Source organism: Equus asinus, chromosome 11, assembly GCF_041296235.1.
Source record: "Equus asinus isolate D_3611 breed Donkey chromosome 11, EquAss-T2T_v2, whole genome shotgun sequence".
Classification (NCBI taxonomy): Eukaryota; Metazoa; Chordata; class Mammalia; order Perissodactyla; family Equidae; genus Equus; species Equus asinus.
Window position 1 is genome coordinate 85193190 of NC_091800.1, and position 15267 is coordinate 85208456.

At 46.2% G+C, this 15267-nt stretch overlaps 1 protein-coding gene and 1 long non-coding RNA gene across 4 annotated transcripts in view; one reads left to right on the forward strand and one right to left on the reverse strand.

The window, feature by feature from the left end:
- The window catches only part of LOC139046530 (uncharacterized), a 27093-nt gene extending 16870 nt beyond the window's left edge, over positions 1-10223 (forward strand). Inside the window, exons 3-4 of the long non-coding RNA XR_011506682.1 lie at positions 1717-1902; positions 6018-10223. This is a non-coding gene — a long non-coding RNA (uncharacterized lncRNA). The remainder of the gene's footprint in view (positions 1-1716; positions 1903-6017) is intronic.
- Positions 2249-14815, reverse strand: CHAMP1 (chromosome alignment maintaining phosphoprotein 1). 3 transcript variants are annotated; one of them, XM_014867934.3, is made up of 3 exons: positions 14661-14815; positions 10238-10360; positions 2249-5763 (listed from the first exon to the last, which is right to left on the reverse strand). In XM_014867934.3, exon 3 carries the CDS (start codon positions 5709-5711, stop codon positions 3240-3242), a length of 2472 nt encoding a protein of 823 aa, XP_014723420.1. In that variant the 5' UTR covers positions 5712-5763; positions 10238-10360; positions 14661-14815; the 3' UTR covers positions 2249-3239. The 3 variants fall into 3 exon arrangements, with proteins under 3 accessions (XP_014723420.1, XP_044635564.1, XP_070376319.1); XM_044779629.2 differs by lacking the exon at positions 14661-14815 and adding an exon at positions 14370-14584; XM_070520218.1 differs by lacking the exon at positions 14661-14815 and adding an exon at positions 14143-14162.
- Between the last annotated feature and the right edge of the window lie 452 nt (positions 14816-15267).

Here is a 15267-nt window from a genome sequence, read left to right on the forward strand (position 1 = left end):
GATTTAAGGTTGCTAATCAGTTGACTTTAAAATAGGGAGATCATCCTAGATTATGTGGGTGGCCCAATGCAGTCCCAAGGGTCCTTAAGTGGAAAAAGCAAGCAGGAGAGTCAGAGAGGTGTGATAACAGAAGCAGAGTCAAAGAGGTGCTATGTGCTGGCTCAAAGTGCAGGAAGGAAACCATGAACCAAGAGTGCAGGCAGCCTCTTGGAGCTGGAAGAGGGAAGGGAAGGGATTGTCTTCCAGAGCCACCAGGAGAGAATGCAGGTCTGCTGACACCTCGACTTTCGCCCAGTGAACTACAGAACTGTAAGAAAACAAATTTGTGTTGTTTTAAGCCACTAAATTTCATGTAATTTGTCAAGGCAGCAATAGGAAACTGATATTCCACGTCACCAAAACTATACATCAAGAAACAGCTAGACTGAGAAAGTGGGGCAATTTCAGAGCTTTTTAGATCTAGGGGTGTAATTCAACTTAAAAAGGCACCACTCATCATTCTGTAATGCTTGCAGATCAGATCTGATAAGCATCCTTCTTTATCTTCATCCAAGACAAAGCTAGAATCCATACCAATATTAAAAACAAAAGAAGCATCTGCTATGGACACAATTCATGTACTTAGAATCAAATTAATGAAAATTGGTCACCTAAAATATAATGGCACCAAGTCTATGAATATTGAGTAAAAGATGGTACAATTTTTTTTTTTTTTTTTTGAGGAAGATTAGCCCTGAGTTAACATCTGTGCCCATTTTCCTCTACTTTATATGTGGGACGCCTACCACAGCATGGCTTGCCAAGTGGTGCCATGTCCGCACCCAGGATCTGAACCAGCCAACCCTGGGCCATGGAAGTGGAATGTGTGCACTTAACCGCTGTGCCACCACGCTGGACCCACAATTTTTTTTTAAAGATTTTTTGTTTTTCTCCCCCGAGCCCCCCAAGTACATAGTTTTGTGTCCTTCTAGTTGTGTCATGTAGGATGCCGCCTCAGCATGGCTGGATGAGTGGTGCCACATCCATGCCCAAGATCCGAACCAGTGAAACCCTGGGCTGCTGAAGCAGAGTGACAAACTTAACCACTTGGCCACGGGGCTGGCCCCAAGATGCTACAATTTTTATTGCCTTACATATTATGTAGAATCATTGGATTAATTAGAACTAGTTGTAATTACATAGGAAAAGAAAGTGAAAACGTACAGTCATATTGATTAGACGGATGCTACTGTACGGGAGGCAGTTTTCATCGTTTAAAAAAAGCCATTAGGTTCTAAGGTAACGGCACAGCTTACCCTGACCTTAGAGGTAAAAGGAGAAAAAAGAGGGAAGCCACACGTAAGGTGAACCAAGAACATGGTGGTGTAACTAAATAGGGTTAAGGCATTAAGACTACTCCTGCATCCCCACCACTTACCCTAGCCGCCTATGGCAATATGATGAAAAACCCACATCAGATGGCAAGCAGTGGGATCTTGCTAGCTCCATCTGAGCAAAGGTCTAGGAAGGATTTTGTGACAATTTTGCACCAAAAAGTGTGAAGTCCTAAGGAAAAGAATCTCTTGCATGTAAAGTGGCTGCTTAGAGACTGCAGGCTTCAAAAGGGTTTCTGGGTGCTGCAGACCGTTTTCCCACTCATAATTTTCAGTCAGTATAGATCAGACGACTGTATATTCAAGATATCTTACCTATCCCACTTGTTGGCATCACACCTAGAAGGAAACTCCAGAACGGAAGCTCCTTCTCAGGTGCCATGTGAAGTGACGATGACGATGGCATCACTCACTCACAATGCTCCCTGCCCTGTGCTCACCAGAGGAGTGACAGACCCGAAGCATCTAAGACCTTTCCAGTGTTATCCACTGTCTTCTGAATTGGCATATTAATTTGGATACCATGATGGTAAGTGCTCCTTGCTCAAAAATGTCAGGGAACAGCTTAATCAAAGCCAGTATCTCAATCCTGGCTACACATCAGAGTCTTTATGGCACTAAATGCTTCACACTGTTTAAATGCAGACTGGCAACCACTGGATGAAACAACTTTTAATATACTCCTGTGCACTGATGAGATTTTCCACAAAATGTTTCCCTAACTTATCTGACCACAAAACTGAGAAAACAGTTTAGAAAATGCTGCTCCATATACGAAAATTAGAATGCTGAAAACAAGTGGTAATAGGAGAGAATAATGGAATTTGGAAATCATACAGTAAAAATTACAAAAAAGCAAGCACACACAAAGACACTGCTGACATGAAAGTATTTGCTTTTAATTTGGTGGATACACATTTGACAAAATATTTTAGAATAAAATAATCCATGAACAGGCACAACGTATTTACAGCAACAACTGTGAAAAACATAAAATCAATGTATTCTCAAACAGAAATGTGTATTTATAAAATTTTCCATTGTGAATCTGGAAGACGTTCAGTTCCTACTCATTACCCTGGTCTGAAGCTGAAGCCCCAACAGGTGGAAGGCCCAGGAGGAGGAGGTACAACTCCAACACATTTGGCAATTAAGGATCATCTATTGGCGTGAGCTCACAGGGAAATGAAGGGCCAGATCTCGGGGTAAGGTACAGAATGGAAGACTCCAAGGGAAAGAACTAAAATCACTCTCACCTTTCTCAGTTTCCTAGAGGAGAAGGCTGCAATCTATTCTTTAAACTTACTCAATTTTCCCCCTTTCAGCAGAAAATATGCAACCCTGAGACTCCAATTTTTCCATGACATAAAAGCTAATAAACATGTAGAAACTGTTCAAGATTTATAAATAATTTTATATGATCAAATAGAAACTTCAAAATAACTTTTATGATTTGAAAATACATAAGAGAACAAAATTTCTCATATTTTTAATGCCTAATTCTTGAACATTCCAACTAATAATTTCCATTCTTTGAAATTAGTTTCACAAGATACACTTTTGTTAGATGTTTTAAATTAAGTACAACTTGCTCTTGATTGTTAAATGGAATGTCGACCTCTTCATATTATTCAAACATACTTAAATTTTATCCATCTGAAATATACAGTATGAATTTATTGACTTGCAAGATAGCCACATAAACAGAGACCATGAGAAAAACCACCAAATGCTTATTCTTTGCAACACTACGAGACAATTAAACACAGCACACCACACACATCAACATTTACTGATCCAACTAGGCTATTTAACTACACTTTGAACACACAACTTTGTAGAGCATATGTCCACACCATGGATATATCAAATTTGCTGCTCCTCCAATGGTGGTTCAAGAGCTTCCATGAGCTTTTTATTTGCCTCTTCATTATGCCGGCTTTGACAATGAGTTAAATGTTTCTTAAAGCCTCTTGGGAAATTTGATTCAAAATTGCAACGCGGACATTTAAGTAAACTTTGCCCATGGGCTGCTACATGATTTTTAAGGAGAGATTCCAAAAGAAAAGCCTTTCCACAAATTGTGCATTTGTAAGGGCTATGGACATTATGCTTATTAACCAAATGATGCAAAACGGCACCTTTTTTCATAGCACGACAGCAACAAATTTTGCAGTAATACTTTCCTTTTCCACGCTTCATATATTTTGCAATCTCTTCTTCCGAGATAAAAGCCTCTTTTTCTTCAGTAAATTGTAGTACATTCTTGGACTGCTCTGGACTAGTCATGTCCATTTTGTTCTCTTTACTAAAATCAATAGATTCCACATCAACCTGCTCTTGATCACTGCTTGATTCCTGGCCCTTATTATCAATTGTATCTAAATCTGTTTTTATATACTCACTGCTGCTAAGCTCAGCATCCGAGTTCTCTTGGTTGTCTTTCTTGAGCTTCTTTGAGGAAGGAAATAAAGTGTCTTCTAAGAGTTTCTTAGGTGTAGCGAGTAGTTCTTCCTGAACCAGAATATCACACTTTTGATCATCTATGGCATCTGCCTGCAGTTCATCACCAAGCTCGGCTGCCTTCTGAGACTCTGAGAACACAGCTGATTTGGGAAGATCAGAGAAAAGGGCATGTTTCCGGGGCTCTGGAAAAAGAGCGCGTTTTCGTGGTTCAGGAGAAGCAGGAGGGGCCGTTCTGGTAGGCTCCGAAAACAGGGCAGGTTTTCTAGGCTCAGCATCCACGGAGAGAACAGGCTTCCAGATATCAGAGGCTGCTTTAGGGGACTCAGATGGCCCCAAAGGACCAGGTTTCCGGGTCTCAGGGAAGACGTGTTTCTGAGGTTCAATAAAAAAGGAAGACTTCCAGAGATCAGGGGAACCACCACGGGAACTTTTCTGGGACTCAGGAAAATCAAGTGAAGCAGGAGAAGTCTTCCGCTGATCAGGAGAAAATTTCCAAAGCTCCGGAGACCCTGAGGGTTTCCTGAGCTCTGGAGATCCAGCTGGACTACGGACCTCTGGGGACAGTGGTGGGCCTGGTTTGCGAAGCTCAGGAGACAAGGGTGGTCCTGCTTTACGGAGCTCAGGAGACACGGGGGGACCTGTCTTCCAATGTTCAGGTGACAAGGTGGGCGTTGTCTTTCGGAGTTCTGGTGGGCCCGACTTCCACGACTCAGGAGACGTTGGGGGAGTTTTCCAGGAACCAGGAGAGACTGATGAAGACTTCCAGGATGCAGGGGACACAGAGGGAGATGGCTTCCAAGGCCCAGGTGATATAGAAGGAATTGGTTTCCAAGGTCCAGGAGACACAGATGGAGCAGGTTTAGCTGGCTTCCAAGGTCCTGATGACACCGAAGGACTGGATTTCCAAGACCTGGGAGACCCAGGCGGCCCTGGCTTCCAAGAACCTGGTGACACAGATGGAGCTGGTCTCCTAGGCTCTGGGGAGACGGCAGGAAATGGCTTCCAAGGTTCAGGAGACTCCGATGGGGATGGCTTCCTTGGCTCAGGGGAGAGAGTCCGGGCCGGCTTCCGAGACTCTGGAGATGCAGTTGGGGATGGCCCCCAAGGTTCAGGGGAGGCAGCTAGAACTGGTGACTCTGGAGATGAGGCTGAAGGCGGCCCCAATGTTTCTGGGAAATGGGAGTGTTTCTGGGGTTTGGGATTAATAAGAGAAGCCTTTACTGGCTCAGGAGATACAGGAGAAAGTTTCTGTGGTTCTGGAGAAGGGACAGGGACGGGTTTCTGAGATTCAGAAACAACAGGGACTGGTTTTGGAGGTTCTGGAGAAGAAATAGGGGCAGATTTTGGAGAAGGTTCAGGAGAAGGAAGAGGTGTCTGTGGTTCTGGAGAGACAACAGGGCCAGGCTTCTGAGGCTCCAGGGAAGCAACAGGAGGTTTTGGTGATTCTGGAGACAAAGTTGGGCCAAGTTTCTGTGTTTCCATGGAAAGGGCAGGTGTAGGTTTCGGTTCTGCTGAGTTAGAGGCCATTTTCTGGTGTTCAGAAAGAGGGCTTTTCACAGGATCTGTCTCTTTGTTTAACTGATTTTTTGGTTTCTCATTCCATTTCTCTGGGGCTGCATGTTTGGACGTGATGTGGTAATATACATTAGAGTACATCTTGCTGGTGAAGAAGCATTTATGGCAGTGAAATAGCTTTGCACTTTTCTGGTAAAATATCATTTTTCCTAACCCACCAGCATCCATTTCATCACAAAATTCTGGATGGATGGTGCCCATGTGGATCTGCACATTTTCATAATCTGTCCCCCTGAAATTGCAGTGGTCACACTCCAAACGTGCTGATGGCTTGTGAAGCTCCTGGAATACTTCCATTTTCCTTCTGTTACAACACACACGATTATATTCTTTAAAAATTTCAACAGTGCTGCAATATAAAGTAGAAATAAATTAATTTCAGGGAACTTAATTTTGAATACAATTTTGTTCTAGACCATTCTATAACTGCATAATTTGATGTCTAGAATGGCACATACATTAGATAACATCTCTATAAATAATCTGAAGAGAAAGGAGAAATCGAACTAATGTGTAATTGAGCCCCAGGAACTCTGCTAGTTTTACATACATCGCCTTGTTTAACCCTCCCAACAATATGACAAGTATTATTTTCATTTACAGATGAAGAAACCTGAGGTTCAGAGAAGTGACTTCTCCAGGTGACCCAAGCCGACCCCAAATTATCTCCTGTGTGTGTCTTACACCCTGACTCTACATCCTGAATCAACAAGCTGTCAGCACACACAGCTGAGTAAATATCAGGATTAAAGCTGGGCTATTTAAGGGTGAGCAAGAAATTTTAGACTCATTCAGAAAGCACTTGCTCAACTAAATCTAACCAAGAAAAGATGGCTTTTTAAAAAATATCAACATATCTTGGAACGTCTTATTCACCTTAATATAAAGTATTTTATTCACTCACTTAATAGTTGAATTATTTTGTGTCTTGTGCTTTTCTGGGCACCTGGTTTCAAAGGGTATCTTGTAATTTGGTGCCTACATTAGTGAGGAGATAAGGGTGTGGAGGACGAAGCAGAGAAGGCTGTCAAGGGAAGATGCTCAAGCAGAAATCTTGAGTGAGTGAAGAGGCTGCCAAGCAAAGGGCAATTCAGACAGAGGACACCCGTGAGGCAGAAACTTGCTTGCCAGAAAATATGACTTTTTAAAATTTTAAGAGAGTCTTCTTAGGTGGTAAGAGAAGCTCAGAGTTAGAAACGGTCATTCACACGGTACAAGATGCTCACACAGCATCACTCCCAGGGCAGCCACTGTACTTAATGTCACTGAAGACACGTGCTACGTGTACAAATGCACATACGCACACTACATAAATGGGATGTTAAGCATACTGTTCTGCAGCTGCTTTCACATAAGGAAGAGAGGTGTCTGTGGCTCAGGAGAAACAGGGCCAGGCTTCTGAGGCCCCTGGGAGCTAAGAGGAGTAGGTTTTGATGATTCTGGAAACAAAGCTGGGCCAAGTTTCCATGGAAAGGGCAGGTGTAGGTTTCGGGAGTTCTGCTAAGTTAGAGGGCATTTTCTAGCACATTTTACACAGGAGTAAGCCCTGAATTCCCTTGTACGTATCTTTTGAATATGAGAGTATTTCTTAAAACTCCCAGAAGTGGATTACCTGGTTCAAAGCTTATCTGCAATTGAAACTGATACATTTTATCAAGCTTTCAGAAAGTTGCAGCACCATACACACCACACAGCAGTGTATATGTGAGGGACAACTCCCAGCTTCCTCATAACACAGAGCAGCATTAAACTTCCAACCCTTGCTGCTGCTTAGGTGAAAAGTGGTTTCGTACATTGTTTTAACGTGCTCTTCTTTAGTAAGAAAGACTGAACATTTTTCCTTGTTTACTAGCCACGTGCATTTTTTTCTAGAATGTGCTTTGTCCACTTTTCACAATTCTTTGTAAACAGTCTTTGTATATAAAAGAACTCAGCCCTTTTACTGAAGATATTTTCCCAGTTTATCATTTGTCTTTTGACTTTATGGTGTTTTTTTACCATGCTAATTGGTTTACATAAAAATTAAAAACTTAAAAGTGTTTTCCTTATGACTGTTTTAGTTATGCTTCTCCACTCCACTATTTTTTTAATCACTTAATATTTTGTCTTATTTTTAACAATTTCATTCTTTTTTTAAACATCTGTAGCTTTAATCCCTCTGGTGTAAGAAGTGAGGTAGGGATCCAAACTATTTTTTCACACCAAATGGACAGTTCAGTTGTCTCAACAACAGTGACCACACAACCCTGTTCCTCACTGATGTGTGACGTTCCACTGAGCATTTACTGGATTTCACGTCCAGGATTCTGTTCTGGATGCGACTCGAGTCTCCACCAGCTTGACCTGGTGCGCCCTTCTCAGTACGGGAGTGAAAAGGTAATAGACAGTTGAGGAAACAAACCAGTGCTTTTCAGAAAGTGATCAGCTCTTTCTCCATCACCCTGGAGTTATCCTGTCTTTTAGAAAATTGTTTTTAGGGCTAGAAGGACTACAAAAAAAGAAAGATACAATTACTTAGTACTGAAGAAAAATCTAAAAAGAATCTTTAACTTATGAACATAATGAAAAAAATATGTAGAAAGAACAGGTAAACTATGCACCTCAGAGCCCACTGTTCAGCGTCTAGATGCTCACACAAAATGGAAGGCGGAACAGCCCCATCTGTCCCTGAGTGGCAACAGTGAGCAGTCAAGGGACCCCATATTAAAGAGGTGAGGTGTGTCCCATCATATCATGGTATCACGCCATCTGTCATCTACGTTATGACACAGAGGTGAAGAGCTCAGGATTGCTGGGTTTGAGTCCTAGTTCCACTGTGTGGCTTTTGTGAAGTTACTAAACCTTTCTATGCTTCAGGTTCCTAACTGTAAAATGGCTGTAATATTTTTTAGTATGTTCAGAACAGTATCTGATAAGTAGCAAGCAGTCAGTGTTAGCTGTTATTATTATAGTTGAAACTATTAGGTAGTCTTTAAAAAATGTACTCCTTCAGGTCCTGGTAATTGCCAAATCACCTTGGTGAAGTTACGGCTGACCAACATGCAGTGGCTCATCCAAAAGGCACCCAAGTCCTGCTTGGGATAGGAGAGAGGCATCACTTCCAGGCTTTCTGTCTGAGTTTCTCAATCTTAGGTAACCACACTGTTAACCACAGAAACGGCTCCATCCTCTCAAGGAGTAAGGCCACAGTACGGAGAAAGGACTTTTGTCTCCTCATTTCAGTGCAGCACTTACTTAGCTCCACCTCTCCTCTCTCATAATGTACAGTCCCACTAACAAAACCATCCTCCTCCTTCCCAACATGCTACCTCATCAAACGGAGGTCACCCACAAGCCAACTAAATGCAAAATGCAGGGATCAGATTTTGAACTGTACGGGTGAAGCATTTTTCTTTTATTCCCACAGAAACGACGGAGCACACTGTTCTACAGCCAGGAAGGTTTTATAAAACATGCTTCTGGCAAACTTACCAAATGAAAACCAGAATAAAACAAGACCACACCTCATAAACGGCGTCTCGGACACAGGACAACAGTGGAGAGCGGGTCCTCTCTAACCTGCCCCCTCTGCCGAATGCAATCCAAGTCTGTGTCCCCTTTCCGGACGCAAAGCCCTTGCACTTTTCTCCTTATCTCTACTTCCCTTTGACTGTCTCTCTCCCTTTGCTGACTCTTTGGAAACTTTATATTAACCCTACATTTTATAGCTGCTCCTGTAAATTAGTTCCTGTTTCTACTGACTACCACTTGGCCTGATTCCTACTGCTCTTGCCTTGAGCAGCCTCCAGCCACCTCAGCTTCTGCGACTGGATGGACTCCTTTTGTCCTTAATTGCTGCCTGCTAAATCCGTACATTCATCAGCTCTCTCTTCATCTAGGGCCACTCAGTAAATACATCATCCACTCCCATTCCCCTTCAGTCTGTAAAAAACCCCAATGGCTCCTCAGACTTTGGTATCATCTCCTATCTCTCCCAACTGCCCCTCTCTCTTTCCTCTTCCTACCACCCACTCTTCTGGCCAATCTCAAAGTTTTTACTACCCACACCTGCCTACTACCAAGCCTCATTAACATACTCTAATAACCTTTTAAAAAAATTAAAAAGAACATTACAAAGTTCAATTCTCAAAGCCCATCGTACATTCATGCGTCACTTAACAATGGGGATATGTTCTGAGAAACGTGTTGTTAGGTGACTTCATCGTTGTGTGAACACCATGGAGTGTACTTATACAAACCTAGATGGTACAGCCCAGTACACACCGAGGCTACATATGGCACTAATCTTACGGGACCACTGCTGCACATGCGGTCCCTTGTTGACCTCAACGTCATTATGCGGCACATGACTGTATATATTGATATATGCATATCTAGCACATGTTCACACATCATTATATATGGGTGTGTATGCTTTTATAGGGATTTTCCTCAAGAACCCCAAGCGCTTTCCAAAAGTGTTATCATAAAATATTTTCCTAAACATTAAAAAGAAATGTTGGGCCAGCCCCAGTGGCCTAGTGGTTAAGTTCGGCGTGCTCTGCTTCAGCAGCCTGGGTGTGGTTCCTGGGCGCAGACCTACATCACTCTGTTAGAAGCCATGCTGTGCTGGTGGCTCACATACTAAAAAATAGAGGAAGGCTGGCATGGATGTTAGCTTAGGATGAATCTTCCTCCGGGGGGAAAAAAAAACGCTAAGAACTGTTACAAGTAAACAAAAATATATGCAAAGTAATGCTGGTAGAATAACACTTTATCCAGGACAAATACCTTTAGAGTGGGCAAGAAATAAAAACCAACATGCTTTTCCCTAGCAGACTCACCAATTGTCTTATGAGAAGTCTTAAAAGCAGTCTTCAAAGGTCAGGCAAGTCTACATGGCTTTTTGACGAAACCAAAAAAATAGCCTATAGTACATGAAGAAGGACAAAGACGAGAAGTTGAACCTGAAAAAAATAAAGAAAGGGCAATCAAAATTATATCCTTGTGATAATTTGTCACCTAACAGAATTCTGCCCATTCCTCTCGCTATCCTGTCCCCTCCAGCAGACAGAGGGGTCCAACCCAATAAACACCACCAAAGATGACAGCAGACACTATCCACAACACTGTCCCTTCTAAGTCCACTTTCAATAACCCACGATGGAATTTACGCCTACTACATAACCAAACCCTTCTGCAACCCACCATTTAGCTTCAGCTGACGTGACAAGCACTCAGAAGACTGTGACCATGATCACAGGAGCAGCTGCTGTTTTGTCAATGATCCACACTACACAGCAAAGCAGCAGATTAACAGGCAGTGGAGGAAGAGACAACACAATCAACAGGACCCAGGGGCAGAGAAGGAAGAGGCCTGGGAAAAGGAGGGATGGTGGTGCTTCGGGGACTGCTCAGCCCTCTTCACACAGGAACTTAACAGAAGGTGTCAGGTGCAGGTGAGCTGTTGACTTGAACAGAACAGGATCAAATGGCCATCAACAAGCTGGACAGTGGCTCCCAACACACCTCTGAGAAGTTCTAGCACATTCGCCTACCCTGTCAACTGCTTTAATTCTGACACCCTGTCTCCCTGCCACTAGCCTCACTCCTTCCAATCCACTCATCAGACTGCTACAGTCATCTTCCAAACGTAAAACCCAAATGTGACTTGCCTGCTCACAATTCCTCAAGGCATCCCCAATACCTACAGCACAAAACTTGAACATGGCACATAAAGCTCTTCACAGTCTGGCCCCCGACCAGAATGCACTCTCCAATTACTGACCCACCTGTAACTCCCGACCATTCAAGCCTCTGGGCCTTTGCAAGGTATTTCCTCTCCTTTACACTCCCCACCCAGCCATCCTTCAGGCAGGATTACTTCTTAAATACTTGCCAATTCCCCTCCCACTCCCAATCTTCCTTGGGCCCCCTGCTGTATGCACACCTCCAGTGCAGTGGTCATCCTCTGGCACTATAGCCTGAGTCCACACCAGGCCGTGGCTCTCGGAAGGCACGGACTGCCCATTCACCTTTGTAACCCTTGCATATCCCTGGCACACGAAAGTATATTCTCCCATGAAGACTGGGGACCTGATCATAGATTCAAAGGATTTTAAAAATAGAAAAGACCTGAGCTACCATCTAGTCTCAGGGTCATTGGATTTAGGGTAGCAGAAGACCTCAGGAACCACCGACTTTAAAACTTCAATTTATAGTTGAGGAAACTCAAACCTAGACAGTAAGTAACTTGCTTAAGATCAGGCAAATAATTAGCATCTCATGAAGAACCAGAATAAAGTTCTGCTATGTATCCAGGTTCTTTCTAGTATATCTTGACCAAACTAATACGTGGAATTTAGTAAGATCTTGAAAAACCACTACAATGGGCCAAAATCAACAAGATGAAATTTATCAAAGATTGAGAATCCAAATATCAGTGCAGAATACAGGACTACAGAGAACTGCATTCCACATTCTGAACTAGAGGAGCATCCCAGTGGATCACTGTCTCCAGCTGTGGGCAGGAAGGACACTGTAAGTCCCTAGCACTAGGGAACATGCAAAAGAAAGCAACCAGAACAGAAGGCAGTCTTTAAAAACATGTCATTTGTGAGTACAGACACTTAACTTCAAAAGAGGAAGAATTATGGATAACATGTAAGCTGTCCTAGAAGCAACAAGTGGAAGCTAGCAGGAAAACAGACTTTAGCTCAACATAAGTTTTACGAACTACTCAATCATGGACTAGAACGAGCTGCTTTGTCAGGCAGGAGCCCTCCATAGTTGGAAGCCCATGATCAGTGCAGGACTGGAAGGCTCCCCAGAGGACTTGAGTCCCACCTGCTCATTCTACAATTGAGAAAACTGATGCTGAGGGAGAGAAGTAACCTGTCAGAGACCACACCTATTAGCTCAGAGAAAGCAACAGAAGAACCTGGTTTCCTGATTCTGGATCTCTGTTGTAACACAATGCAGTGTTTCCCACAGGGATGTTGCAGAATTGAGTCCAGAATTCAGCTGCTGCGTAGAGGCTACATGCTGAGATTCCTTCCAGCTTTAAGATTCTAGCAATTTTCTCCCTAAATTTCAGAGTTCCTAAGCCTAACCAAGAAAGTAACTCTAAACTATCCAGATTAATAAAACTTTCTCTCATTCTACTTTTCACCTCTACAGACTACATGCTGTCTCTGAAAAACTTAAGTTCTCATCATTAGCGTTTTGCCAGTCCATCACCCCGTATTTTTCACTGAAGTTCTATGTACATGGCATCGCTTCTATTTCCCCATTTCCCATCCAATTCCTTCCTTAAAGTCTCAGACCACTGGTCATCTTCAAAACATGTCCATGTTCAGCCTGTAAAATTAAAACTCAATATGCAGAGCGTGCTTAAGGCTCAGTGGGTTTATCAGTATACACAGTAGCACTGCTCTTCCTTCCCTAGCCTATTTTTCAAAAGCTAGTAAACATTTTTTAGAGCAGCTTTAGGTACAAAGAAAAACTGAGCAGAAAGTTCTGTTCTTATATACCTGCTTTCCTCCTCTGCACATAATTTCTCCTATTACTAACATCCTGTATCAGGGTGGTACACGTGTTACAACGGATGAACAAGCACTGATATACTATTATTAACTGAAGTCCGCAGTTTACACTAGGGGTCACTCTTCCTGTTGTACAGTTCTATGGGTTTCACAAAGGTGCTGTCATGTATCCACCATTACAGAATGGAAGAGAATGATTTCACTGCCATAACAATCCCCTGTGCTCCTCACAACCATTGATCTTCTTACTACCACAAGTTTTGCCTTTCCCTGTGTATTTAAAAAACGGTGGTAAAATAACAATCACAAAACTTGCCATTGTAACCATTTTTAAAAGCACGATTTTGTGCATGAAGTACATTCACAATGCACAACCAAAAACACCACCATTATTCGCTTTCAGAACTTTTCATCACCACAAACACAAAGTCTGTACCCAGCAAACGTGACTCCCTGTCCCCCTCCCACCGGCCCCAGCCGTCTCTGCCGGTTTCCGGCTCTGTGAGCCCAGGCAGACAGTATTTGTCCCCGCCGTCCGGGCAGCACTATCAGCATTTACTCCTCGTTAAGGACGAATAACATCGCACTGTGCACATCTGCTTGCTTTCATCTGCATTTGGGTAGGCTCCTCCTCCTGGCTACCCTAACAAGGCTTTCGGGAACACTGGTGGACGAGTACCTATCTGAGCCCGGCTCGCAGTTCTTGGAGGTTACACCTAGGAGTGGAACTGCGAGACCAGACAGTAACTATGTTTGACTCTTTTCAAGAACCATTAAACCGTTCCCGCAGCTGCTGGCTGCACTATTTTATGTCAGCGCCAGCACTGCACGTCCTGGCAGGTGTCAAGTGGCATCTAACCGATGTGCTCCGGGCCACTCCTATGCCTCCTGGGGAAACACCTGCTCAAGTCCTCTGCCGCCTGTGAGCAGGGCCGCTTTCTGTCGTTGGGGGCGGGAGTTCCTGACACATCCTGGACACGACCCCACCGGGGACACGGCCACCTCCTCCCTGCGCGCCGCCCCCGACTCTGGACACGAACACACAGGAAACACGACCACCTCCCCGCCCCGGACGCCGCCCCCGACCCCACCGGAGACACGACCACCTCCTCCGTGAGCGCCGCCCCAGACTCTAGGCACGACCCCACCGGAGACACGACCACCTCCCCCGTGCGCGCCGCCCCCGACTCTGGGCACGAACCCACCGGAGACACGGCCACCTCCCCCGTGCGCGCCGCCCCCGACTCTGGGCACGACCCCACCGGAGACACGACCACCTCCCCCGTGCGCGCCGCCCCCGACTCTGGGCACGAACCCACCGGAGACACGGCCACCTCCCCCGTGCGCGCCGCCCCCGACTCTGGGCACGAAGCCACCGGAGACACGGCCACCTCCCTTTGCATGCCGCCCCCGACTCTGGACACGAACCCACCGGAGACACGGCCACCTCCCCCTGCGCGCCGCCCCAGACGCCTAGACTCCACGGACAAAAGCCCCGCAGAGGGCGGGGAGCGCGCCATCCGGGACCGAGGCGGAGGAACGCCCCTCGCCGAGCCTGAGCCGGCCTCCCGGGGTTTCCCGCCCCCGCCGAGATGACGCGGGCCGCCGGCGCCCCGGAGCCCCCGCCCGCCCGGCGCCTGGGGTGAGTCCCCGTGGCGGACGCTGGGCTGCCTCGGGCCCCAGGGCGCGAGCCTCCGGGCCGACGACGACCCCCGCTCCTCACCGGCTGGCCGCGGGCGGCGTGCGGGCGGGCGGGCCCGCCAGCTCCAAGGCCCTGCAGCGCGGCAGCGCGAATGGCGACGAGGCGCAGGCGCGGGCTCCGGGAGCGCGAGCGTGCGCGCAACCGCCGGACGGGCGCGCAGGGGCTGACGGGAAGCGAGTTCGGCGCCGCGCGCCCTCCCGCGCGGGCCTATCCGGACGCTGATCGAAGGACGCCGCTTTGCCTAGAGTGCGTCGGCGCGTGGAGCGGCCGACCCGCCTCCGGAAGTGACGCGCTGCCGCCTCTCCCCCAGAAGTGCTCGCGCGCCGGTCGCGGCTCGGGTTGGGTGCCGGCTGGCTGTGCTCGCCGGGCTCAGGCTGCGCCGCGTCTCTGGCCTCTCTCTCCGCCGTGGGGCTCCTTAGGTCGGCTGCGCGAGCGGACCTGGCGCGGGGCCCGCGCTGCCTGGAGCGCCGCTGGAGGTGGCGGCGGAGGACAGCGGCTCGTTGCCGGAAGAGGGGGCGAGGCGCGTAGACAGGAGGCTTCGTCCTCGGCCAGCCTACGGACAGGAGCGCTTTCTGGCCGTGACCTTAAGTGTGGAAACGAGCGCACCTTGAGGCGAGGTCGGGCTCTG

Bases quoted from the DNA above. Each gene is read 5' to 3' on its own strand.
- CHAMP1 (XM_014867934.3), bottom strand. From the start codon at position 5,711: ATGGAAGTATTCCAGGAGCTTCACAAGCCATCAGCACGTTTGGAGTGT.